General features: G+C 40.4%; 1 protein-coding gene across 1 annotated transcript in view; it reads left to right on the forward strand.

The window, feature by feature from the left end:
- Positions 1-26,893, forward strand: part of LOC106087770 (C3 and PZP-like alpha-2-macroglobulin domain-containing protein 8) — a 40,786-nt gene extending 13,893 nt beyond the window's left edge. The window contains exons 4-9 of the mRNA XM_013252924.1: positions 3,680-3,944; positions 4,006-4,285; positions 9,010-9,097; positions 11,772-12,840; positions 22,253-22,777; positions 26,120-26,893. Coding sequence (XP_013108378.1) covers positions 3,680-3,944; positions 4,006-4,285; positions 9,010-9,097; positions 11,772-12,840; positions 22,253-22,777; positions 26,120-26,803 — 2,911 coding nt within the window. The 3' untranslated portion in view covers positions 26,804-26,893. The remainder of the gene's footprint in view (positions 1-3,679; positions 3,945-4,005; positions 4,286-9,009; positions 9,098-11,771; positions 12,841-22,252; positions 22,778-26,119) is intronic.
- Positions 26,894-27,732: the final 839 nt, after the last annotated feature.

Here is a 27,732-nt window from a genome sequence, read left to right on the forward strand (position 1 = left end):
AAGAAACGTCACCGTCAAAGCAAATGATATGAAGTCATTATACGCACCTTCTCTTTGCCCCAATTGGCTGAGTTGAACTTGTTTAATACGTGGATTCTACAAGGCGGTGCACACAAACTGCTCAACTTTCACACTTTATAGCAAAAATAGGGACCAATCTTTACTTATTACTGAGCTTTCACTTGAATCGGACAGTACTCATTGATATGTGAGAAGTTTGTCCTGTTCCTCAATGCCCATGGACAAATTTTTATATATAATCTTCGCTGAAAGCCTATGTCCTTCTCCACAGTTGTGTACTATTTTTGAAGTGATCAGACTCGTCATTTAAGCACTTTGGTTTAAAGCCAAAATAAAGTGCAGTGGAGTGAGCAAATTGAGCAGTGATGACTGAGAATGCTACAAAACAAACAACTTACTCGGGCAGAGTGAAAGAGTGAAAAATCAATTAATGTCGAATTTCTAAAGTAGGTACGATTTGGTTCTGATAGTAAACGATCTAGTAATGTCTATTCGTTTGCCTGTCGGGCGACTAGGGGATTTATTTGAAATTCGTACATTTAAGTACCAACACGTACAAAATATATATATATATATCTATAGCTCTGAAACCTGGGATACATTTACAACTTGTTAGAATATATTGTGGGATGGGAAGATTTTCCGAAACTCGCACTTTTCGGTACTAAAGCGCAGGTTAGGTTAGGTTAGGTTGAAAAGAGGGTGCAGATATTAATCCGCCCCATACCGCTATGGACATACACCTAAGCCAGTAATCGGCTTGTTGTGTGCTCTAAAAACTATAAAGTTTTCCTCTAAAAAAAACTTTTAAGTTAGGTACTCCGTGCTACTTACAAAACTCTTAATTGTTTTCAATACCACCTTAAGTTGGTTCATGTCTTGCATTGTGTCTCCACCTAAGTGCAGGTATTTGCTAGATGCGAAAACCGGGCAATAACAAACGAAATGCTCCAACATCTCATCATCTTCCCCGCAAGCGCTACACATGCTATCACTTGCCGCACCTATTTTACATGAGTGAGCTCGTAGTTCTATGTGTCCCGTTATGATACCTATAGCTATACTGACCTCCTTCTTGCTTCCTTTCAGTAATAGCCTTGTCTTCTCACGATCTGGATCACCCCATAGGATTTTCGCCGTTCTACCGACCGTTTCGCTGTTCCACAATGTTGCATGCGCATTCGTCGCCGACTTCCTTAACTCGGACTGCGTCGACCCGAAAGGCTTCGTGTTAACTAAGTTTATTGACGGCAATCCTCTGGCCTTTACCGCCAAATCGTCTGCCCTTTCATTTCCCCTTACTCCGTTATGCACCGGCACCCAAACAATGCGGATTTTGCCATCCACAGAGAAGGCGTTAATTTCCTTCTTACACTGCCACACTGTTCATGACCTCACCGTCTTGGTTGTTATTGCCCTTATGGCAATTTCACTGTCGGTAAAGACGTTCGCACTCGACGTCCTCGCGTTAGCATCACAGCACTTCACGCATCCCGTGTTCGCCCGGATCTCCGTCTGCAGGTCCGTATTATGGTCAGGCAGTCTTAAACAGATCTCAGTCCCTGGGTTGTCAATGTAGACCCCCAGGCCCATTCTGTCCCCTATCTTTGATCCTCCCGTGTAACATGATCTTCCAGATGGCCATTCTAGTGTTCCGTCAATCCTAGACTGTGCCGATGACAGCAGTGCCTCGCACTCGACTTCAAGGTCCATCTCAGGTATCCGATCGGATACCTTCTTTCCAGGTTTCCTATCATCGCTTCGATTATACCGCGATGGTATGAGCTGCTCCCATCCTCAATCCATTCTCCCATCGCCTTAAGTCTCATAGCCGCAGAGGCTGCCTCCCACTTTGGGTCGGATATCTAGAATGTCAATGGGTCGGATATCTAGAAAAGTCTCCAGTGCCCTAATGAGCGTGGTCCTCATCGCTCCGCTTATGCCAAGACAACATTTTTTCTGAACCTGTTGTATGGTCCTTATTTTGCACTTTTTCTCCATAGCAGTCCACCAAACTACTGAGGCGTAAGTAAGTATTGGTCTTACCACGCTCCTGTAGAGCCAGTGGACTATCCAAGGATTCAGGCCCCATTTCGAGCCTACGGCCCGTCTACATAGTGCCCAACATCTGTCAGCCTTTTCAGTACGCTGCTGAATGTGACACTCCCAATTCAGTTTACTGTCCAAGATCACACCTAAGTATTTGACCTTATCAGATATCGAAATCGTCGCATTGAGGAAACGTGGTGCGTTAAATTGTCCCACCTTCGTCTTCCTCGTGAACAGGCATATTTCAGTCTTCTCTGGGTTAACATTAAGTCCTCTGGGTCTAGCCTCGTTCGCATCCTTACCCCTTAAAAGTATTATAACATCGTCTACGTAGCAGACGGGTTCAAATCCGTCCTCAGTTAGGTCATTTATGGTGGTCACCCATAGGGGTGGCGATAAAAAGCCCCCCTGTGGCTTGCCCTATGCCATTTTCTCCCTTATATTTATGCCATGGAACACACAATTTATCCACCTGTTCCTTAGCATATGGTTTATCCAGTCTCTAAGGACCGTGTCCACCCGGTACTGGTCTAAGTATTGGATCAGTAAGTCGGTCCGCACATTGTTAAAAGCCCTTCGATGTCAATGCATGCCGCCAGTGTGTATGTTTTGGCTTCTTCTATTTTATGCACAGCCTCGCAGGGCAGTCTCCGTTTGCAACACATCGAAATATCCATGTCCGGCCCTACAAAATATGTATATATATATATATATATATTCTTGATCAGCGTAAAAATCTAAGACAATATAGCAATGTCCGTCAGTCTGTCTGTTGAAATCACGCTACAGTCTTTAAAAATAGAGCTATTGATCTGAAACTTTGCACAGATTCTATTTTTGTTCATAAGCTGGTTAAGTTCGAAGATGGGCTACATAGGACTATATGATCATAAAGCCGCCATATAGACCAACCCGCCAATTTAGCTTCTTAGTCTTATAAAAACCACATTTATAATCCGATTTTGCTGAAATTTGGGACAGTGAATTGTGTTAGGCCCTTCGACATCTTTCTTCAATTTGGCCCAGATCGGTCCAGATTTGGATATAGCTGCCATATAGACCGATCTCTCGATTTAAGGTTTTGCGCCCATAAAAGGCGCATTTATTGTCCGATTTTTGGAAATTTTGGGACAGTGAGTTGTGTAAGACCCTTCGACATCCTTCTTCAATTTGGCCCAGATCGGTCCATGTTTGGATATAGCTGCCATATAGACCGATCTCTCGATTTAAGGTCTTTATTGTCAGATTTTGCCAAAATTTGGGACAGTGTATTGTGTAAGGCCCTTCGACATCCTTCTTCAATTTGGCCCAGATCGGTCCAGATTTGGATATAGCTGTCATATAGCCAAATTTATTGACCGATGTTGCCGAAAATTGGGACAGTGAGTTGTGTTGGGCCCTTCGACTTCATTCTTCGATTTAGCACAGATCGGTTAGATTTGGATTACATTTCTTGAGCCTCTACAAGTCGGTATTCTCTAGCTATTTGGATGAAATTATAAACAATGACTTTGGCTATTCCCCCGACGTATGAAGCGCTGAGTCACTACCTTATTTCTGAAATTGATTAATGCTAACAATGAATTAATAAAAAGAAAATAAATTTCAGCTCTTCTGACCTATCCCAGCCCATTGTAATCGAAGTGTCTGCCAATCATACTATACCCTATCTGATTTACACTATTACCGGTCATGGCAATATTGTACGCAAAGAATTCATTCCGCTGATGGCTAACCAAAAATCTCATGAATTTGAAATCAAAGCATCCATGGCGATGGTACCTAACTCGCACCTTTTTGTCTACTACATTGCGAGGGATCAATTGCATTACTGTGAATTCACAATTCGTTTACCCCACAGTTTTGTGAATAAGGTAAGTTGATTTAATTTCTTTGTTAGCACTTAATAGCAAAAGTTTTCATAATGTTTTTCAGTTGGCCATAGCTGCACCGACCAATGTCAAGCCCGGTCAAAATATTACCCTTAACATTAAGGGACAACCGAATTCGAGGGTTTCTATCATAGCAGTCGATAAGAGCGTGCTTTTGCTTAGTTCGGACAATGTTTTGCAAAAACAAGAAATAATGAATGATCTTTTGTATGAAAGAACGTACAGAAAACAGTTGTTAAATGGAAAACAATTCATTAATACCCCCGGTAATAGTGCAGGATTACTCACCTTTACAAATGCTAAGTTCGAAATTCATGTGTCTCGTAAGTATAAAGCTGCTCCAAACTTTTTGCAATAGTATTTTCAAAATGTTCATTCAATATCGAGAGTTTTTATTCAATGGCCTCGATAAAAAGGCGACTTAATTCTCCAAAGCGGGTTAAATCTGAAGGTTTTCTTCGGACTCTTCGTTCCCCGACACCCTTGATGGCCAGCGATCAAGCAGAGATTGACGTCAAGGTTCGAAAAAGCTCTTTGCGTCTTCTAACCAGTGTCGACCTTACATGGCTCAATTCCTGCCGACGCCTGACTGTCCACGGCAGCTGCTACCGCGAAAAGCTCTGACCAAATGACGCTGCACCTTCACAAAAGCCTATATGATTCTTCGATTCCATGTATACAGAAGGAAAATTCCCAAGTTGGAAAAGCGCCAGGTGCCTGACTCCACTTTGTCTTAGCGATCTTATATCTTCATTGCAACAAACCCAGCAGATAGATGCAAATGCCTAAGATCGAAAATGACATTCGACTCCTCTCTATAGAGTACCCTAGTTATTTGCGACGTATTTTCGATCGACTCTAACTACGGCCTAAAACCCCAACTCTTTCCTATGAAGTTGCGATAGGATTAGAGCGTATTCCCTTCTGTGCCATTTTGATCATTTTCTCGTTGCACGTTAGTTCTTGCCCCATCCAGACAGTTTTCACTACGCCGCCTGAACGAGGTCCATAGCAGTAAAAAAGAAACGGTCATCCACCATGATAGTCTATGGCCCGACGTCACCCGCGTAGACAAAGACCTTTGCCCTCTCCTTCCCGAAAGACCTCAGAATCCCGTTAATTACCAGAAGCCACAAAATAGGGGAGATAAACAGTTATTGCGGAGTTCATCTTGTCACAATCCTTCTAATCGAGCCTTCCACTAATGACGGTTTAATATCCGACCTATCAATCAATTCATAATAGTGGGGGAAAGCTCATACCGATCAGGCCGCTATGTATGGACTCCAACTACATGTTACTATGTTGAAGAAGGCCACACCCAAACTCGACATCATGAAAGGCACTGTCCACCAAACAACCTTTACTGTAAGCATAGCCCTATACCAGCAAATAGAACGGATACTTTAATTGGCTAAGACAGAACATTTGTGCCACTAGCCGAACGTAGAATAGCGTTCCAAGCGCCTCAATCTTCGGCGTTCATTCTAAAATCTCTGACACTAAGTTTCGAGGTGTCTCATACCACTTCATCTCTCCATCGGGCCTTTGGTCTTCCCGGTTTCCGTGTACTACTGTGTTTGCCTTCAAAAGACTTCTTTGCTGGAGCTTCTTAATCCATTCTAACAACATGACTTAGCCTAGATAGATATATCATTCAGCTCGTGGTTCATACGTCGCCTATTTTCTCCATGGACGCAAACTGCTCCATATATTTTACGAAGAATCCTTCTCCCAAATACTCCAAGCACTGCCTCATCTGCTTTCAAAAGTACCCATGCTGTAGAACCATATAACATATCGGGTATTATCAGTGCCTTGTATAGTGTAAATTTCGCCTGTCGAGAGGTGGCCTTGTTTTTAAATTGCTTAATCCAAAGTAGCATCTGTTTTCAAGCATTATTCTTCGCCTTAACTCAAAACTGGTGTCATTCGTCTCCGTTACGGCGGTGCTGAGGTAGATAAAATTACTACCTCAAAGTTGTGGTTCCCATCTTTCTCCATGTTCTATATCTGCTCGGTTGTACAAGGTATTTTGGGAGTTAAAACCATCAAACTCGTCTTATCTCCATTTACTGTCAGACCCATTTTCACTGACTCTCTTTCGATTCTTTCAAAGGCAGCAGTTACTACTTCCGGTGACCGACCTATGATATCGATATCGTCGGCATAGGCGAGTAGCATGTGCTCTCTTGTGATTCGTGTGCCATATTTATTCACATCTGCATCTCGTAAATTCTTCCCCAGCAGGATATTAAAGAGATCACACGATAGGCTGGCCCCTTGTCTGAAACCTCGTTTGGTATTGAACGGTTCGGAGAGATTATTTCCTATTCTTACTGAGGAACGCGTATCAGAAAGTGTCGTCCTGCAAAGTCTTATTAATTTTGCGGGGATACCAAACTCAGACATGGCTTGAAATACCTTTGAACGTATAGGAGTATCGAAGGCGGCTTTATAGTCAACAAAGAGGTGGTAGGTGTTGATTTGTCCTTCTCGGGTCTTTTCCAGGATTTGGCGCAGTGTGAATATCTGGTCTAGGGTGGATTTACCTGGTCTAAAGCCGCATTGATAGGGCCCAATTATCTCATTGACTTTAGGTTTCAACCTTTCACACGGTACGCTCGAGAGTATCTTGTATGCGATGGGGAGGAGACTTATTCCTCTTGGCATATTCCGTCTTGTCTCCTTTCTTGTGTACGGGACATAGTATGCTGAGGTTCCAATCATCGGATATGCGTTCTTCTAGCCAGATTGCGCAGATAAGCTGATGCATACGCCTTATCAGCGTGTCGCCTCCGGTCTTAAATAGTTCAGCGGGTAACCCGTCGGCTCCTGCTGCCTTGTTGTTCTTTAGTCGGGTTACTGCTACTTGGACCTCATTCTGACTAGGAAGTAAACATTCCATAACATCATCAGGGATTGGTTCTGCGGTATCCTCTTCGCCGCCAACGTTGGACACTAGCAGTTGGGTAAAATGTTTTTTCCATATCCTCAGCATGATATCTGTGTCAGTTAGCAGATTTCCTTATTTGTCTCTGCAGGAGGATGTGCCTGCACCAAAGCCATCGGATTGATATTTAATTTTTTGGTAAAATTTCCTGACTTCATTCTGACTCCTGTACATCTCAATTTTCTCACACTCATGCCTTTCCATTTCCTTCTTCTTTCTGCTGAATAGACCTTTTCTCCCGATACCTCGCCTTCATCTAGCGTGTTGCTACTGATTGCAGGGTTGCTCTATATGCCGCATTCTTGGCTTCAGTAGCATCTCGACACTCTTGGTCGTACCATGGGTTTTTTGGAGGAGGCTTTCGGTACCCAAGTACGGATTTCGCGGCATTTTCCATGGAGTGGGCAATAGTTTGCCACTGCGCCATTATATCATCGGTACAAGGAGTGCTTTCATCAAGCAGTTGGGTCAGTCGAGTGGAGTATGCCGCTGCCATTTGTTGTGTTTGCAGCTTTTCAATGCCCAGCTTCCGTGCAATGTCAGAACGTACTGTCCTCGCCACGTTCAAACGGGTGCGAACCTTTGCTGCAACAACGGAATTATCGGAATCTATATTTGCTCCACGGATCGATCGTACATCTAACACGCTGGATGAATGCCTTCCATCTATCACAACGTGATCAATTTGATTCCTCGTGTTTTGATCGGGTGACAGACATGTGGCTTTGTGAATATTTTTATGTTGAAATTTGGTGCTACTAACTGGACCATCCTGCCCCGCCCAGGATATTAAAATCGTTCTGGGAGACTTTAATGCCAAGTTAGGGAAGGAAGACATCTTTGGTCCAACAGTCGGAAAGTTTAGCCTCCACGGGATAACGTCCAGTAATGGGTTGAGGCTGATAGATTTCGTCGCGGAATGAAACATGTTGTTCTCTATCTTTGCATTAAAGTCTCCCAGAACGATTTTAATATCCTGGGCGGGGCAGCGGTCATATTCATATATGGAACGGTCTCTCCAGGGTCTTCAAAATGCAGGATGAGAGACTGATTGACCTGTAGTCTCTGGGCAGATTGTGGCTTGGTTTCCCTGCCTGTAGGATGTAAACCCACCTAATGTTTGTAAGTAACGGTCTCTGAAAAGCTATGAAGGTATGGAGAAATAGGAAACCAAGGATCCTCTGCATTGTGTGAATCCCACCCTGGAAAACATAAGGAGATCCTTTACATATCAACACCCAGAAGCAAGAAATATGGGGTCTACCCATTAATAAGTATACCGATCGACTCAGAATCACTGTCTGATTCGATTTTGCTATGTCCGTCTGTCTGTCCAAGTTAATTTTTGTACAAACTACATGCCGCAAGTTTCATCCGATCGTCTTCAAATAAGGCACATACATTTTTTTTGGCGTATTGAAATTGGAAAAATCGGTTCAGATTAAGATGAAGCACCCATATATATGTTCGTCCGATTATGAGAAATATTGCAAAGAGGTGCTCATGTGTAAACCGATTCTCTCGAAATTTGGCATAAAGGATTAACTTATGATTCTTAATATTACTGATGAATTTCATAGAAATCGGTTCAGATTTAGATGTAGCTGTCATATATGTATATTGCCCTATTTCACTTCTAGAGCCACTGCAAGCGCATTTATTGACCAATCTTGCCAAAATTGGCACAGTGCTTTCATCGATGCCTACCACAATATCTAAAAGTTTGTTCAAAAATCTGTTCAGATTTAGATGTAGCTCCCATTGTATGTTCGTCAGATTTTGGGTAATTTGCAATTCATTTGTCAACTGTTTAAAATTTGATACGAATGGTTTAATAACCCCTCTGAAAACATTTTCCGTGGTCCATTAAAAATGGTTCAGAATTAGGTATAGCTCCCACTTTGTAATTATAAGGTAGGTGTAGGGTATTATTATGTCGACACCGCCTGGCTTTTGTCTTCCTTATTGGTTTTTTTGTTGACATTTGTGTAATAGAGGATGTGAACAATCCTAAGTTATGGTGTTTTTTTGGCGAAATCAATAAAAAGTATCATTCATTAAAAAAATATTGCTAACAATTTTTTTTTCTTTCAGTTTTACCCCTTGTACCATCGCGTGAAGATAGCCCTAAACCTCTGCGTTCAATATTTCCAGAAACATGGATATTTAAGGATATAAACATGTATGTAATAATACTAAATACTAATAATAATAAATAATTAATGAGTCTGCATTGTTTCTCTCTCACTTTTCATAATGCTTGACAATTTATATTGAAACGGCTAATCAGTCTAGTCGGACATGATGGAATTTCACCCGTTTCTTTGAAAAAAAAGTGGCTTAGGCCGGGTTTCTCATTCTCCGGTTACAATTTATCGTAATGGTATTCTTCTGGTTAAAGGAATTTGGTTTTCTGAATGTATGCTTATTGCTTATCCTTACGATAAACCTTAATCGGCAAATGGGTGCCGGTTAGTGATTTATCGTCCCGATAAATACAGCTATATTTTGTTTGCCGATTGCGGCATAATAATACGGTGTGTCCGCGCACTTATCCAGCAACAATTCAGTAATAACAAGTATGAGCGTGCTAAGTTCGGCTGGGTCGAATCTTGTATACCCTCCACCATGGATCGCATCTGTCGAGTTCTTTGCACCGTATCTCTTTTTAGGCAAACAAAGAATAATGAATATGGACGGAGGAGGAGGAGGAGCTATATCAAGTTATAGTCCGATTCGGGGCTCAAGAAGCAAAATCCGGAGATCCGTTTGTATGGGAGCTGTGTCAAGCTATATATCGATTTAGGCCATATTGCACACATATGGGAGAAGCCGTTGTACAAAATTTGTGCCAAATCGGATGAGAATTGCGCTCCCTAGAGGCTCAAGAACTCAAGATTCCGGATCGCTTTGGTTATATAGCAACTATATCAGGTTATGGACCGATTTAAACCATACTTCGCACATTTTTTGGAAATGATATCAAAATACTATGTGAAAAATTTCAGTCAAATTGGATGAGAATTGCGCCCTCTAGAGGCTCAAGAAGTCAAGACACAAGATTGGTTTATATGGCAGCTATATCAAAACATGGACCGATTTGGCCCATTTAGAATTCCAACCGACCTACACCAATAAGAAGTATTTGTTCAAAATTTCAAGCGGCTAGCTCTACTTCTTCAAAAGTTGGCGTGCTTTCGACAGACAGACGGACGGACGGACGGATATGGCCAGTTCGACTTAAAATGTCACGAAGATCAAGAATATATATACTTTATGGGGTCTCAGACGCATAAGCATAAGACGCAAAAGCGAGAATCTTCTGCAGGGGAAAAACAACATCCAGCAGACATTTTTGCAACCTCTCATTTACATAACTCTCCAAATATTTTTATACCATTCACCATAGGATGGGGGTGTACTAATTTAAGACCCCATAAAGTATATATATTCTTAATCGTCGTAACATTTTATGTCGCTCTAGCCATGTCCGTCCGTCTGTCCGTCCATCTGTTCGTCCGTCTGTCTGTCAAAAGCACGCTGACTTTCGAAGGAGTAAAGCTGGCCGCTTGAAATTTTGCACAAATACTTCTTATTAGTGTAGGTCGGTTGGTATTGTAAATGGGCCATATCGGTCCATGTTTTGATATAGCTGCCATATAAACCGATATTGGGTCTTGACTTCTTGAGTCTAGTGGGCGGAATTTTTGTCCGATTTGACTGAAATTTTGCACGTAGTGTTTTGTTATCACTTCCAACAACTGCGATAAGTATGGTTCAAATCGGTTCATAACCTGATATAGCTGCCATATAAACCTATCTGGGATCTTGACTTCTTGACCCCTAGAGGTCGCAATTATTATCCGATTTGCCAGAAATTTTGTACGACGGATCCTCTCATGACCATCAACATACGTGTTTATTATGGTCTGAATCGGTCAATAGCCCGATACAGCTCCCATATAAATCGAATTCTCTATTTTACTTCTTGAGCCCCCCAAAGGCGAAATACTTATTCGAATTGGCTGACATTTTACACAGGTCGCCAACATATAATTTAATTGTGGTCCGAACCGGATCATATCCCGATATCGCTCTAACAGCAGAGCAAATCTTTTCTTTTATCCTTTTTTTGCCTAAGAAGAGATGCCGAGAAAAGAACTCGACAAATGCGATCCATGGTGGAGGTATATAAGATTCGGCCCGGCCGAACATAGCACGCTTTTATTTGTTCGATTTCACATTCTCATTTACTAGAAAACGAACGACTTTCCGTAAAAGTTAGTGCAAATTTTTGAGTATAATAAGAGTGCTCTTATTGCTGAGAGTTGCATAATATTGCCATATCTTCGGAAGATCCTTAAAAGTGTACGAGAAAACCAAATTTGTTAACAGTAGGTTTATCCCCACTATAAATTTATGCTCCGGTTATCTAACATGAACTTTATTTTTTAAACCACCACCGAAGGATGGGAGTAAATTCATTTTGTCATTCCGTTTGCAACACATCGAAATATCCGTTTCCGACACTATAAAGTATATATATTCTTGATCAGCATAAAAGTCTTGGCTCCATATTGTTATACACAATTGAACAATGACTTGTACTTATTAGTATTTGGTCTAAATCGGATCATATTTCGATATAGCTGCTATGGGGCATAAGGTATGCATTTTTTCACCGGATTTTGACGAAAGGTTATTTACATATATACCCGAGGTGGCGGGTATCCAAAATTCGGCCCGGCCGAACTAAACTCTTTCTTACTTGTTTTACCAAAAAACCGCCCTTACAATGGCAAAAAAGCTGGGCAGGTACAACTGTTATTAATGTAATTCCTGTTTTATTCTTGCAGAATCGATGCAAATACTGCGCTTACTTTGCAAGTTCCAGATACCATCACAACATGGATAGTAGGAGCATTCTCTGTCAACGATGAAACCGGCTTCGGAATGATGGAAAATACCCTAGACATTGAATCTTTTCAACCCTTTTTCATAAGTGTTAATCTACCGTATTCCGTGAAGAGGGGAGAAATTGTAACTATACCAGCTACAATATTCAATTATCTGCAGCAGAGTCATCCAACCGAAATTACTATGGAAAATAATAGTGAAGATTTCCAACTAATGGATGATGAAAATAAACCCCTTGTGAAGAAACATGATATACGGAATATCACTGTTCCAGCTAATAATGGAAAGAGCGTAGCATTCAGATTATCGCCAAAGAAAGTGGGAAATATAGAAATTCGCATTGAAGCCAAAAATTCCATTACAGCAGATGCAGTACTACACAGGCTACGAGTCGAACCAGAAGGCATTGCTCACAATAGCCACCAGGAAGAGCTATTAACGTTAACAGATGGAGAAACCAAGAATATTACTTTTCAGACCAATTTACCGGCCGACATTGTTAGTGATTCGGAATATTTGGAATTGTCTGTTAGTGGAGATGTTATGGGTGCAACTTTGGAAAACCTCGATAATTTGGTGCAGAAACCCACTGGATGTGGTGAACAAAACATGGTTAACCTAGTGCCGAATATTTTGATTTTGGATTATCTAAAATCGGTGAATAAATTTAAAACTCAAGTTGAGCTGGTGGAGAAGGCCAAAACTTTTATCGACACCGGCTATCAACAGGAACTGACTTATCGTCACTCTAATGGGGCCTTTAGTGTTTTTGGCCCCGATGCAACAACAGAAAGTAATTGGTTGACAGCCTATGTTACTCGCTTTTTTATGAAAGCCATGCAATACTCAGCCATAGAGCCAAAAATTGTGGAGGAAGGTCTCATATATTTGTCTACCCAGCAATTGGATGATGGTAGTTTTCCTCATCGTGGACACCTCTTCAAGCCGGCCCACCAAAATCAATATGGATTTACAGCTTTTGTAATGCTGACATTCTTGGAAGAAAAGGTAAGCAGTAAAACACTGAAGGAGTAAGTTTCCAAAGCAAAAAATAAATAAATTAAGAGAAGGATTTCATTTATATAAAGTTCAACATCAGGCCTGTTCCGATAACCCCAATTGCAAGAAGTTTGCAAATTCAACTTTAATTAATGTTGAGGTATACATAAATCGCAAAAATTTCCCGCTTTCCAATCGGTTAGCCTTGTTTCTTCGAATTGAGAATTAATGCGCTGATTTCATTATAATTACGAAATCTTTTTTACACCCTCCACCATAGGATGGGGGGTATACTAATTTCGTCATTCTGTTTTTAACTTCTCGAAATATTTATCTGAGACCCCATAAAGTATATATATTCGACATTTTATGTCGATTTAGCCATGTCCGTCCGTCCGTCTGTCTGTCGAAAGCACGCTAACTTCCAAAGGAGTAAAGCCATGTTTTGATATAGCTGCCATATAAGCCTTGACTTCTTGAGCCTCTAGAGTGCGCAATTCTTATCCGATCGGTATGAATGCACGACGTGTTTTGTTATGAGACCCAACAACTGTGCCAAGTATGGTTCAAATCGGTTCATAACCTGATATAGCTGGCATATAAACAGATCTGGGGACTTGACTTCTTGAGCTTCTAGAGGGCGCAATTCTTATCCGATTTGGCTGAAATTTTGCGAGACGTATTTTATTTTTACTTTCAACGACTGTGTCAAAAAAAGGTTCAAATCTGTTCATAACCTGATATAGCTGCCATATAAACCGATCTGGGATCTTGACTTCTTGAGACTCTAGAGGTCGCAATTATTATCCGATTTGACTGAAATTTTGTACGACGGATCCTCTCATGACCATCAACATACGTGTTTATTATGGTCTGAATCGGTCTATAGCCCGATACAGCTCCCGTATAAATCGATCTCTTTATTTTACTCCTTGAGCCCCCAAAGGTAGCAATTCTTATTCGAATTGGCGGACATTTTACACAGGTCTAGAACATATAATTGTCCACACTTACTTCCTATTGGTGTAGGTCGGTTGGATTGTAAATGCGCCATAACGGCCTATGTTTTGTTATCGCTGTTATATAAAACGATCTCGGGTCTTGACTTCTTGTGACGCTGGAGTGCGTAAGTATTATCCTATTTGGCTGAAATTGAGCATGAAGTGTTTTGTTTTGACTTCCAACAACTATGCCAAATATAGAGGGTGCAATTCTTATCCGATTTGGCTGAAATTTTGTACAACGTACGTGGCAAATATGGTCGAAATCGGTCCATAACCATATAAACCGATCTCCCGATTCTACTTCTTGAGCCCTTAAAGGGTGCAATTCTTATCCGATTTGGCTGAAATTTATGGCTTCCTCTGCATAATGGCTTCCTCTATGGCCACCAACATCTAAATTAAGTATGGTCCGAATCAGTCCATAAATGGAAATAGCCCCAATAGCATAGCAATTCTTATCCGTTATCCTTTGTTTGCCTATAAAGAGATACCGGGCAAGGAACTTGCCATATGTGGTACATGGGTATATCAGATTCGGCTAGGCCGAACTTAGCACGCTTTTACTTGTTATACCCTCTACCATAGGATGGGGGTATACTAATATCGTCATTCTGTTTGTAACACCTCGAAATATGCGTCGGAGACCCCTTAAAGTATGTATATTCTCGATCGTCAAGTCATTTTAAGTCGATCTAGCCATGTCCGACCGTCTGTTTGTCGAAAGCATGCTAACTTTCAAAGGAGTAAAACTAGCCGCTTGAAATTTTGCACAAATACTTTTTATTAGTGTAGGTCGGTTGGTATTGTAAATGGGCCATATCGGTCCATATTTTGATATTGCTGTCATATAAACCGATCTTGGGTCTTTACTTCTTAAGCCTCTAGAGGGCGCATTTCTAGTCCGATGTAGCTGAAATTTTGCACGTAGTGTTTTGGTATCACTTCCAACAACTGTGCTAAGTATGGTGCAAATCGGTTAATAATCTGGTATAGCTGTCATATAAACCAATCTTTGATCTTGACTTCTTTAGCATCTAGAGGGCGCAATTCTGCACGTTGTGTTTCGGTATCACTTCCAACAAATGTGCAAAGTATGGTTTAAGTCGGTTCATAAACAGATATAACTGCCATATAAACCGATCTAGTATCCTGACTTCTTGAGCCACTACAGGCCGCAATTCTTATCCGATTTTTCCGAAATTTTGTACAACGGCTTCTCCCATGACCTTCAACATACATGTCTAATATGGTCTTAAACGATCTATAGCCTGATAAAGCTCCCATATTAACCGATATACCGATACTTAGGTGTGATCATGGACAGGAAACTGAATTGGGAGTGTCATATTCAGCAGCGTACTGAAAAGGCTTACAGATGTTGGGCACTATGTAGACGGGCCGTAGGCTCGAAATGGGGCCTGAATCCTAGGATAGTCCACTGGCTCTACAGGAGCGTGGTAAGACCAATACTTACCCCAGTAGTTTGGTGGACTGCTATGGAGAAAAAGTGCAAAATAAGGACCATACAACAGGTTCAGAAAAAATGTTGTCTTGGCCTAAGCGGAGCGATGAGGACCACGCTCATTAGTGCCCTAATGAGCGTGGTCCTCATCGCTCCGTGGTCCGAGACTATTCTAGATATCCGACCCATTGACATACAGATTAAGTGTGAGGTAGCCACTATGGCTATGAGACTTAAGGCGAAGGGAGAATGGATTGAGGATGGGAGTAGATTATACCATCGCGGTATAATCGAGGCGGCGATAGGAAACCTTGAAGGAAGTGGAGAGGTTTCCGATCGGATACCTGAGATGAACCTTGAAGTTGAGTGCGAGGCACTGCTGCCATCGGCACAGTCTTGGATTGACCCTAGTATTGCCAACTGGAAGATCATGTTACACGGATGGATCAAAGAATTGAGAACCCAGGACAGAGATCTGTTTAGACTGTCTGACCGTAATACGGTCCTGCAAGCAGAGATACGGGCGATCACAGAATTCGTGAAGTGGTGTGGTACTAACGTCGATTGTGAACATTTTTACTGTCAGTAAAATTGCCATAAGGTCAATAACAACCAGTACAGTAAGGTCACGAACAGTCTTGCAATGTAAGAAAGAGATTAACGCTTTCTCTGAGGATGTGAAAGTCCGCATCGTTTGGTTGCCGGGCCTTAACGGAGTAAGGGAAATGAAAGGGCAGACGATTTGGCGGTGAAGGCCAGAGGACTGCCGTCAATAGGCTTTGTTAACCCGAAGCCTTTCGGATTGAAGCAAAAATTTGAAACCGTGAGTTCTTTTTAGCCTCCTGATACCCGACCTAAATATGGTTCTGATCGGACTATATTTAGATATAGATGCCATATAGGCCGATCTGCCGATAAGTGGTCTGAAGCCATGAAAAGCTTTATTTATTACCCGATTTCCCTGAAATTTAAAACAGTGAGTAGAATAAGACCTCCCAACATCCGACCTAAATATGGTTCTGATCGTACTTTATATAGATATAGCTGCCATATAAACCGATCTGCTTATAAGCGGTCTGAAGCCAATAAAAGCTTTTTTTATAACCCGATTTCCCTTAAATTTAAAACAGTGAGTTTTTCTGAGACTCACGATATCCGACCTTAATACAGATCAGATTGTTCTATAATTGGATATGTCTGCCAAAAAGACCAATGTTTTGTTATACAAAATTGAATAATGACATATATACATTAGACCACTCAATGTCAGTGCCGAATTTGGGTGCTCAAGTTATCCAATTTTCACCGGATTGTGATGAAATGGGATTTACATATATGGCCGAGGTGGTGGGTATCCAAAGTGCGGCCCGGCCGAACTTAGCACGCTTTTACTTGTTTTCATTACCTTTTCTATGCAACAAAATCCAATTTTTATACCCTCCACCATAAGATGGGGGGTATACTAATTTCGTCATTCTGTTTGTAACTACTCGAAATATTCGTCTGAGACCCCATAAAGTATATATATTCTTGATCGTCGTGAAATTTTATGTCGATCTAGCCATGTCCGTCCGTCTGTCCGTCCGTCCGTCCGTCCGTCCGTCTGTCTGTCGAAAGCACGCTAACTTTCGAAGGAGTAAAGCTAGCCGCTTGAAATTTTGCACAAATACTTCTTATTAGTGTAGGTCGGTTGGTATTGTAAATGGGCCATATCGGTCCATGTTTTGATATAGCTGCCATATAAACCGATCTTGGGTCTTGACTTCTTGAGCCTCTAGCGTGCGCAATTCTTATCCGATTGGAATGAAATTTTGCATGACGTGTTTTCCTATGATATCCAACAACTGTGCCAAGTATGGTTCAAATCGGTCCATAACCTGATATAGCTGCCATATAAACCGATCTTGGGTCTTGACTTCTTGAGCCTCTAGCGTGCGCAATTCTTATCCGATTGGGATGAAATTTTGCACGAAGTGTTTTGTTATGATATTCAACAACAGTGCCAAGTATGGTTCAAATCGGTCCATAACCTGATATAGCTACCATATAAACCGATCTTGGGTCTTGACTTCTTGACCCTCTAGAGGGCGCAATTCTTATCTGATTGGAATGGAATTTCGCACGACGTGTTTTGTTATGATACCCAACAACTGTGCCAAGTATGGTTCAAATCGGTCCATAACCTGATATAGCTACCATATAAACCGATCTTGGGTCTTGACTTCTTGACCCTCTAGAGGGCACAATTCTTATCCGATTTGAATAAATTTTTGCACGAAGTATTTCGTTATGATATCCAATAACTGTGCAAAGTATGGTTCAAATCGGTTCATAACCTGATATAGCTGTCATATAAACAGATCTGGGGATTTGATTTCTTGAGCTTCTGGAGGGCGCAATTCCTATCCGATTTGGCTGAAATTTTGCATGACGTATTTTATTTTTACTTTCAACAACTGTGTTAAATAAGGTTCAAATCGGTTCATAACCTGATATAGCTGCCATATAAACCGATCTGGGATCTTGACTTCTTGACCCCTAGAGGTCGCAATTATTATCCGATATGCCTGAAATTTTGTACGATGGATCCTCTCATGACCATCAACAAACGTGTTTATTATGGTCTGAATCGGTCTATAGCCCGATACAGATCCCATATAAATCGATCTCTCTATTTTACTTCGTGAGTCCCAATGGGCGCAATTCTTATACGAATTGGCTGAAATTTTACACAGGTCTCCAACATATAATTTAATTGTGGTCCGAATCGGACCATATCTTGATATCGTTTTAATAGCAGAGCAACTCTTTTCTTATATCCTTTTTTGCCTAAGAAGAGATGCCGGGAAAAGAAGTCGACAAATGCGATCCATGGTGGAGGGTATATAAGATTCGGCCCGGCCGAACTTAGCACGCTTTTACTTGTTTCAATGTTCAACGTATAATTCATCAAATACAAAAATACAACGATTGCCTTTGAAGGTAAGTGCTACATTATTAATATATTTATTTAATTATTGATATTTTTATTTATTTTTGTGATTTTAAGAACATCTTCCAGCTCGGGATCAGTGCTTTCTATTCGAAGAAGTGCATAGCAAAGATCTTTTAGAAGTTAAGCAAGTGTGTGTTGTTATTCATAACACTTTGACAGGCTAGTGTTTCATGATTTCTGTTTCGCTATGTCAGCACTTTTGTCAAATTGATTAAGGTGCCCTTTTTACCAAAATACTATTGAGCAGCGTTGCCGTTTTGGGCTTTTTCTACCAAGTGTGGTAGGATTTACTGTCAATTTTAAAGGTCTTGTCGGATGGACGGCCCACTTCAATTTTGGTAGATTTTTTTTATCGAAATTGTATTTTTATACCCACCACCATAGGATGGGGTCTATATTGTATTTAGTCATTCTGTTTGCAACACATCGAAGTATCCATTTTCGAGTCTGCAGAATATCTGTATTCTTGATCGTCGGAAAATTCATAAACGATTTAAAGATGTCCGTCTATTTGTGTGTCCCTCTGCTTTAATCGGCCCTCGAAGATTGTGATATGGATCATACACAGGTTATGTTCTTGAATGGGCCAAATCGAAGTATATTTGGATATAGCTACCACATAGAGCGATCTGCCGATTAAGGGTCTTTAGTCAGTAATAGCCGCATTTATTCTCCGATTTCGCTGAAATTTAAGTGAATGCGTTGCAGTATGGACCCTGAGGTCCCAACCGAAAATGGTGCACATCGGCCATATTTAGGAATAGTTCCCATAGAAATCAATCTGATTAATTAAAGGTCGTAAGCCCATAAAACCGCATTTATTGCCTTATTTTGAACAATGAGTTGTAATAGGTCTCCAGATATTCGGACCGAATATGTTCCATATCGGGCTATATATAATTATTACTGCGATATGTGGAACAGTGTGTTGTATTAGATCCTAATCAGGCCAAAGTGGCAACGCTGCTATTGAGTATGGTGTATAGCTCGCTTTTATTTTTACACAGGACTCAATAAGTTCTCCAACTCTCCTTATAGCAGAAAGAGAAGAAAGCCTTACTTTCAGCTATTCCAATACAAATTAATCATTAATGCTTAGAACAACAAACGCATCAACATGCCAACTATTTTTGTTTTTATTTTTTATTTTTAAATAAATTTGTTGATTTATTTATTTATTTTGTCTTGATTTTCTTATTTATTATTGAAACTATTACAAGTTTTTTGTGTCAGTTTTAGACATTAAGTAAAAAACAAATGCGGGTTTGATATAATTAATACCAAAGAAACATAGCTGAATGTTGACTGTCGCATATGCTGAAGCTTCATTGGACAAAAGCTACGTTTATAGGTGATAAGAAATGGATATTCATTGGACATACACCTAAGCCAGCAATCGGATTGTTGTGCGCTCTAAAAACTATAAAGAAAATTTTAAGTTAGGAATTCCGTGCTACTTACAAAATCCTTAATTGTTTTCAATACCACTCCCCTAAGTTGGTTCATCTCTGGTATTACGTCTCCACCTAAGTGCCGGTATCAGTTAGACGCGAATGCCGGGCAATAACAAACGAAATGCTCCAACGTCTCATCATCTTCCCCGCATGCCCTACATATGCTATCACTTGCCGCACCGATTTAACATAAGTGAGCTCGTAGTCCTATGTGTCCCATTATGATATCAATAGATATACTGACCTCCTTCTTGCTTCCTTTCAGTAATAGCCTCGTCTTTTCATGATCTGCAACCCCCAATAGGACGCTAGGAAGGAGAAGAGCTAGACCCATTGATAAGCATACCGATTAACTCAGAATCACTTTCTGATTCGATTAAGCCATGTCAGTCTATCCGACTGTGAGTCCATGTATTCTTGTAATCAAAGTGCAGTCGTATTTGTCGTATTTGTTGTCCAATCATCACATATCACTTTTTTGGCCCAAGGACGAACGCCATTGATTTTGATAAAAATCGGTTTACATTTAGATATAGCTCCCATGTATATGTATCGCTCTATTTGCACTTAAATAGCCGTAGTAAGGACAATTTTCAACCGATCTGCACAAAACTTGTAAAATTTCATCAAAATCGGTTCAGATTTAGAAATAGCTCCCATATATATGTATCGCCCGATTTGCACTTAAATCGCCGTAATAACTAAAATTTTCAAACAATCTGCTCAAAATTTGACATAGATTGTTTTGTTACCGATTTTCTGCACACATTACCGATCTGTACTGATCTTAACATATCGGCTAGATTTCATCAAAATCGGATTTGGATATAGCTCCAATACATATGCATCTCCTGATTAACACTTATAAGGCTGTAATAACCACAGATTGTAACCGATCTGCACAAAATTTGGCACGGATTCTTTTGTTAGTGACCTTAGCATAAAATCGGTTCAGATTTGAACGTAGCACCCATACATATTTATCGCCGGAGTTATCGCCTTATATGGCCGTAGTAACAACATTTTTCAAACGATCTGTTTAATAGTCGGTTCAGAGTTAGATATAGCTCTCATGTACATATCTTAGATATAAAAATCAATTTGTGTTTGTTTGTAGATTTGTTTGTTTGTGTGTTCCTTATAGACTCAGAAACGGCTGAACCGATTTTCTTAAAATTTTCACAGATGGTGCATAATGACCCCGTGGTGGAAACAGGGTACTAAATTTTTTGATATCTGAAGGGGGGGGGGCGGACCCTCCCCCTTACCCCAATTTTTAGAAACGCCAGATCTCGGAGATGGGTGGTGCGATTTAAGCGAAATTTTGTGTGCTCTCATATAGTACCCTATGGTATCCAAATTTCGGATGGGGTACCTCGGGGGGGGCTGCCCCACCCTTCAACCTACCAAACTTATATTTTGACCTATCACGACAATATGGGACTCAATTGAAAGGTATTTAGGATAAGAAAACGTATCTGATATCCAATTGTCGGGCCAAGTGCTAGGGGGACCACCCCAAGCCCCAAAACACCCCTAAATCGGACATATTTACCGACCATGGCAATATGCGACTCAAAGGAAAGGTATTTGTGAGTAGAATACGAATCTGATATCCAAATGTGGGACCACGTTTCTGCGGGTCCACCCCTTCCCCAAAACACCCCCCAAACTGGACTTATTTACTGACTATGGGGCGCCCGACTTTTGCCTTTCCTTATTTGTTTTATTATGCAAATCTTATGCTAATGCCAAAAATAAGTTATTTCTGAAAAAATACAATAAATTGTCTTATTTCTAAAATTTGAAAACTGTATATCTTTTACGTAAATATTTCTGAAAATAGGTAATACGTACTCCTTAATGCAAGTAAAATATATTTAAATTTGCTCTATACTTGCTACTAAAGGTTGGAAACCATTTCACCTGAAAACGAATTACATTGAAGCAATATTCCACTATATTCAAATATATAAAGTATTAGTTAAAGGGTTATCGTTACACTTCAATTGAAAAAGTTTTTTTATAAAGGAAATGAAATAGTTTTTTAAATTTTGGTTAAAAAACATATTGAATTTCGGTGCCCCATTTACTTGCCCAAAGTATAGACACTCCAAAATTTTGTAAATTTTAACTAGATTAAAGTTAATTTTTATGTATCCAAAATAATGATTTGAGTAAACTAAACGAGAGAAAAAAATCTCCTTAGCCAAATCATAACCAATTTCACCATGATTTAGTTCATTTTCGTTCATTTATTGGTCACTTTTCTTTGAGTGTAGGCAAAACATTTGACTTTTAAAGTTGCCAATGAAATGTAAAGTAAAAAAATTAAAATCGGAACAGGCCTGTGTATGAAGTGTTGTCCTATATGAAGTTTTTTAGAACGCCGTTGTGGATTTCTAATTTGAGTTGATTTCTCCTAAGCTTAAGTAGTATTTCTTATTTAATTCCACCCCATTTTACGTACTAAGTCTTTTAAAAATCGCCTTTTTAATTTTTTTAGAAATATTCCCGTAAATTTAAAGATGTTATACAAAAGGCAATGCTGTTTCTTAACAATAACTTAAATGAAGTCCACGACATTTACTCGCTTGCAATAATGGCCAACGTATTTAGAAAAGCTGGAAATGACAGCCAGGCTCAAGATATTCTGGCGAAACTGAATCCAATGGCCAAAGAGAAAAATGGACTCAAATGGTGGACAAGCAATAACAAGCACGAAGAAAGTGCCAATGATGTTGAGATCACAGCATATATCCTTCTGGCCCTTCCAGAGACACCAAATGATGATATTTTGCCCATATTCAATTGGCTAATAAAACAACGGAACAGCCAGGGAGGATATGATTCCACACATGACACTGTTATTGGATTACAGGCTTTGACTATATATGCCAAGAAGTTGACGCGTGTTCAGGATACCCTATTGAAGGTCCATTACATTGCCAAGTCGGATGAAGGAAGCCAACTGAAAGAGAAAATTTTGGGAGTAGATACAGAAAATGAGCTCATACTACAGCGAGCGGCGGTATGTTCAAATGCTATATTATACACATAGAATAAACTAGAAACTCAGAGATTATAAACCATATTCATCACTACAGGGGAATGGGGTGAAAAGTAATTTTGTCATACATAACTAACTAGTCGCAAACTAAAACATGGAATAAAAAGATACCGACCCTTGCCAATAAATCCCTTATTTTATATGGGGTTATAGACCTATCGTTCTGTAGACAATATACCTGAAGGCGAGGGAGGAACTTACACCCGAAAAATTCAGAGGGGCACAACATGTATGCCTTAAGCGAAGGTCAGTGGAGGAAGCCCTCCACGCAGTCGTATCAGAGGTCGAGACATCTCTCCAACTGAAAGGGTTTGCCAAAGCGGCCTTCCTGTATATGGAAGGGCATTTATCAACATGAAGAAAAGATCGATAGTCGCCAACGAGGATCGCACGTGAGGCCTACCGAATATCTCCCAGTGAAAAAAAAAATTATCAACGCCGGCTGAGTAATACTATTGCCAGAAGGCGGCTGAAAAGGTGAATTATTCATGGGAGGGGTGTTTTTGCCGAAACTTGTTACCAACGAAGTGCTATTGGATCTCAAAACGGATTATACGAGACGTCTCTCTAACTGAAAGAGTTCGCCAAAGCGGCCTTCCTGGATATGGGAGGACATTTACCAACATGAAGTTGGCGGAATGTTTAAATTCAGAATGGCGGAATGTTTTGAGACCCTAAATGAACTCCAGGCTCATGTCAAAGCGCTGACTTGGGTAACGGGACACTGCAAATGAGAAATCGAACGAATATGCCATGAAGAGCATGTCCTCGCATAGAGAACCAGACACATGTCTTAAATCTGTACCATTTGTCAACCTGCTGAACGTAGTAAAGGAGATAGTAAATGCTGGATAGTAAGTCAGTGGCGAGCTGAAATCGGTACATGGGTGATAGCAGACTGCAAGGACACTTTACCGAAGAAGAAAGACGGAGCTGCTGGTATTCGGTTTAAGGTCATTGAGCACTATTACATTAGTTATAAACAGGCAATGTGCGATAGGCCATATGGCGGCACACATGGGAATACCTCTGTGGGATTCCCGTATAATGCTTACGGAAAAATAAATTTTAATGTGGAGGTGACGATTGACCACTTGTATTATTCATGTTCGTGTCTTTCCATCTTGGGGAGGCTGGTTTTTTCAGATCTAATGGATCGTACCTCTTGAAGGCCTCCTTGAATAAGTAGACCAGAAGGGATGATTCTTAGAGGGGACGCGCAACACACACCGAATTGACACTTAGATGGGCGTGACGCGGTGATTCGCCATATATGAATATACATGTGGGCGTATCGACATCCCATATAGTATATATATATTCTTGATTGTCACGTCATTTTAGGTCGATCTAGACATGTCCGTCCGACCGTCTGTCGAAAGCACGATCACTTTTGAATCTGTAAAGCTAGCCGCTTATCCTATTTGCCTGAACTATAACGTTTTCGGTGACATTCAACAGATGTACCGAGTATGATTTGAATTGATATGATTTGATATATCTCCTATATAATCCGATCTCCCAGTTATACTTCTTGAACCTCTTGGCGGTGCAAATCTTATGCGAAATTTTGCACAGTTACTTCTGCTATGACTTTCACCACAAGAATCAAATATGATCTGAATCAGTCCATAATCTAATATAGTTCCCTTATAAACCGATATTGAGACCATGTAGGGCGTAATTTTAATCCGATTTGGCTGAAATTTTGCACAGTGAGTTCTTCTATGACCTCTGAATCAGTATAAGACTTGATATTGCTCCCATATGATCCTATCTTCTGAATGCACTTCTTGAGCCCCTGGGGGCGCAGTTCTTGTAAGATGTGGCGGAAATTTTGCACAACGACTTCTCCTATGACCTTTAACTATGTTCAAATATAACTCGAATTGGTTTATAACCTTATATAGCTTCCATATAAACCGATCTCACCATTGCACTTCTTAAGCCCCTTAAGGGCTCAGTTCTTGTCCGATTTGGCTGGAATTTTGCACTACATCCAACAACCAAACTAAATCTGGCCCGATTGGTTCTGTAACCAGAGATGCTTAAAAGCATAGCAATTCCTATCCGTTATCCTTTGTCTGTCTAAAAAGATATACCGTCCAAAGCACGGTATCCAAATGCTATCCAAATAAAATGAATACCCGGGTATTTACCCATTTATACCCAAAAGCTGGGTATTTATACAATAATTTTGCAGATATCTTGGGTATAAAAACTTTATCCAAACAATTTTTGGAATAAACATGATCATCTGATCAAAATCGCATGAAAAATGCTCCTTTTATTGGCTGTATCCAAATATGGTCCGATCTGGACAATATTCAACAAAGAGGTTTAGAGGGAGACCAGAACTCGCTGTACCAAATTTCATCGAGTGAATGCTCCTTTAATGGGCTCAATACTCTATATCGGGAGATTGGTCTATATGGCAGCTATATGCAAATATGGACCGATCTGGACGATGTTCGACACAAAGGTGTAGAGGTCTATTAAATCTCACTGTTTCAAATTTCATCGAAATAGGATGAAAAATGCTCCATTTGTAAGCTCATTACACTATATCGGGAGATTGGTCTATATGGCTCTTATATCCAAATATGGTCCGATCTGGACCACATTTGACAGAAATGGGTAGGGGTCAACCAAAACACACTGTGCCAAAGTTAATCGAATTCGAGTAATAAAGGGATCTTTTATGGCCTCAACACCCTATATCGGGTCGGTCGGTCTATAGGCCAGCTATATCCAAATATAGTCCGATCTGAACCACACTCCACACAGCTTGGGCATTTACCCAATAAATACCCAAGCGTTTGGTATTTACCCGGTAGAAACCCATCTCTATTCATTCAGGCTATTTTGTCATCGTTTAAAGGGCTTTGTAGGTTATACAGTTTTTGTCGTCTACAATGCTTCCTAGATATGTTTTATGCAGCTATTTATTTCAATTTTAGAGGCCATCATATAGCAGAGTTTAGCATGTCCGCCGTTGACGCTGAGTACTTGGGTTCGAATCAGAATAAAATTTCAGCGGTAGATATCCCCTCCTAATGCTGGCGACATTTGTTAGGCACTATGACATGTAAAAACTTCTCCCCAAAGAGATGTCGCACTGAGGCACGCCGCTCGGACTCGGCGAGCCTCGGAAGGCCCATATCATTAGGCTTAAACATAAAACGGGCAGCACTCATTGATATGTGAGAAGTTTTCCCCCGTTCCTTAATGGAAATTCGTTGTTTCTTTATTTATATCAATGTTTAACGACAATAATATTCATTTATATCTATTTTTTTGCAGTTACCTCAAAAGACACGTTCAGTGCAGGTGGAGGTAATGGGCAACGGTCGAGTATACCTCCAGTTCGTCTATCAATACTATATTGCAGATCCACCTAAATCCGTTGATCTAGTCGCTCCAAAGGGAACGTCCAATGTGCAGCAAACTACCACCACTGTCGTGCCAAATGTTGTACCACAGCCCGTGGTTCAACACACTACAACCACCGTCACCCCGAATTTCGTCCCGCAACAAGTGATGCAGCAGACTACAACTACCGCCTTGCCGAATGTTATGCCACCTGCTCAAGCAACAATCCATGAGTATTTCACCATAATTCCCACGGCTAATTTGGATACATCGTCATTAATGTCTCTGGAAGTTTGTTATACCTATAAACCGCTGACGGAACAAGAAAAACTTACCAATATGGTCATACTAGAGCTTCAGTTCCTCTCTGGCTTTACGGCAAATGCCGAAAGTATTGAGAAATTACGTGACGAAGAACATATCAGTCGCATTGATAGTCAGAATGCGGCAACAAAAGTGCTATTTTACTTTGAAAAACTGGTGGGTCATGAGGAACAATGTCTCACTATTTTGGGGGATAAAAGCTATGAAGTGACTTTACTTAAACCATCACCTATAGTTATATATGATTTCTATAACGACAAGCGGCGTAACACAGTTATGTACCAACTATAGGGGAATCAATCCAGACAGTATAATTAATAATTCCCATAACTATGTGAAGTTAATTTCAAGTAGTAATAAAAATTAAATAAAACAAGTAAACGAGTACGAAGTTCAGCCGGGCCGAATCTTGGGAACCCACCACCATGGATTCTATAGAAATACAAAATAAATTTAGTTGATGGGCATAATTTTATTCTACACACAAAAATTCTGTCAAATCAGCAAAAATTAAAGCTTCTTGGAGCCGAACAAGGATAATCGAGAGACCGGTCTACACGGGAGCCATATGATTTGGACCGTATTTGGCACAGTTGCTGGAAGTCGTAACAGAACACCGCTTGCATTCAATTTCAGCCAAATCGGACAAAAATTGCGGCTTGTTAGGACTCAAGAAGTCAAATCGGGAGATCGGTTTATATGGGAGCTATAACAGGTTATAGACCAATTCGGACCTTACTTTGCACGGTTGTTGGGAGCTATATTCAAATCTGAACCCAACGACTAACATCAATGTTAAGTATCTGTGCAAAATTTCAATCCGCTAGCTTTATACGTTCGACCGCTTTCGTGATTTTGACAGACGAACATGGCTAGATCGACACAGAATGTCGAGACTATTAAGGAAATATATACTTTATGGGGATCAAGAGCCATAAAAAACAAGTAAAAAGGCGTTAAGTTCGGCCGGGCTGAACTTTGGATACCCACCACCTCGGGTATGTATGTAAACCCCCTTTCGTCAAAATCCGGTGAATAACACATATCTTATGCAATATAGCAGCTAATTCGAAATATGTTCCGATTTGGATCAAATACCAATAACTACAAGTCATTGTTCAATTGTGTATAAAAAAATATTGGTCTTTTTAGTAGCTATATCTGAAAATAAACCGATCTAAACCATATCTGACACGGATTTCGAAAAGGCTAACATAAGT

This window comes from Stomoxys calcitrans, chromosome 3 (assembly GCF_963082655.1).
Source record: "Stomoxys calcitrans chromosome 3, idStoCalc2.1, whole genome shotgun sequence".
NCBI classification, from domain to species: Eukaryota; Metazoa; Arthropoda; class Insecta; order Diptera; family Muscidae; genus Stomoxys; species Stomoxys calcitrans.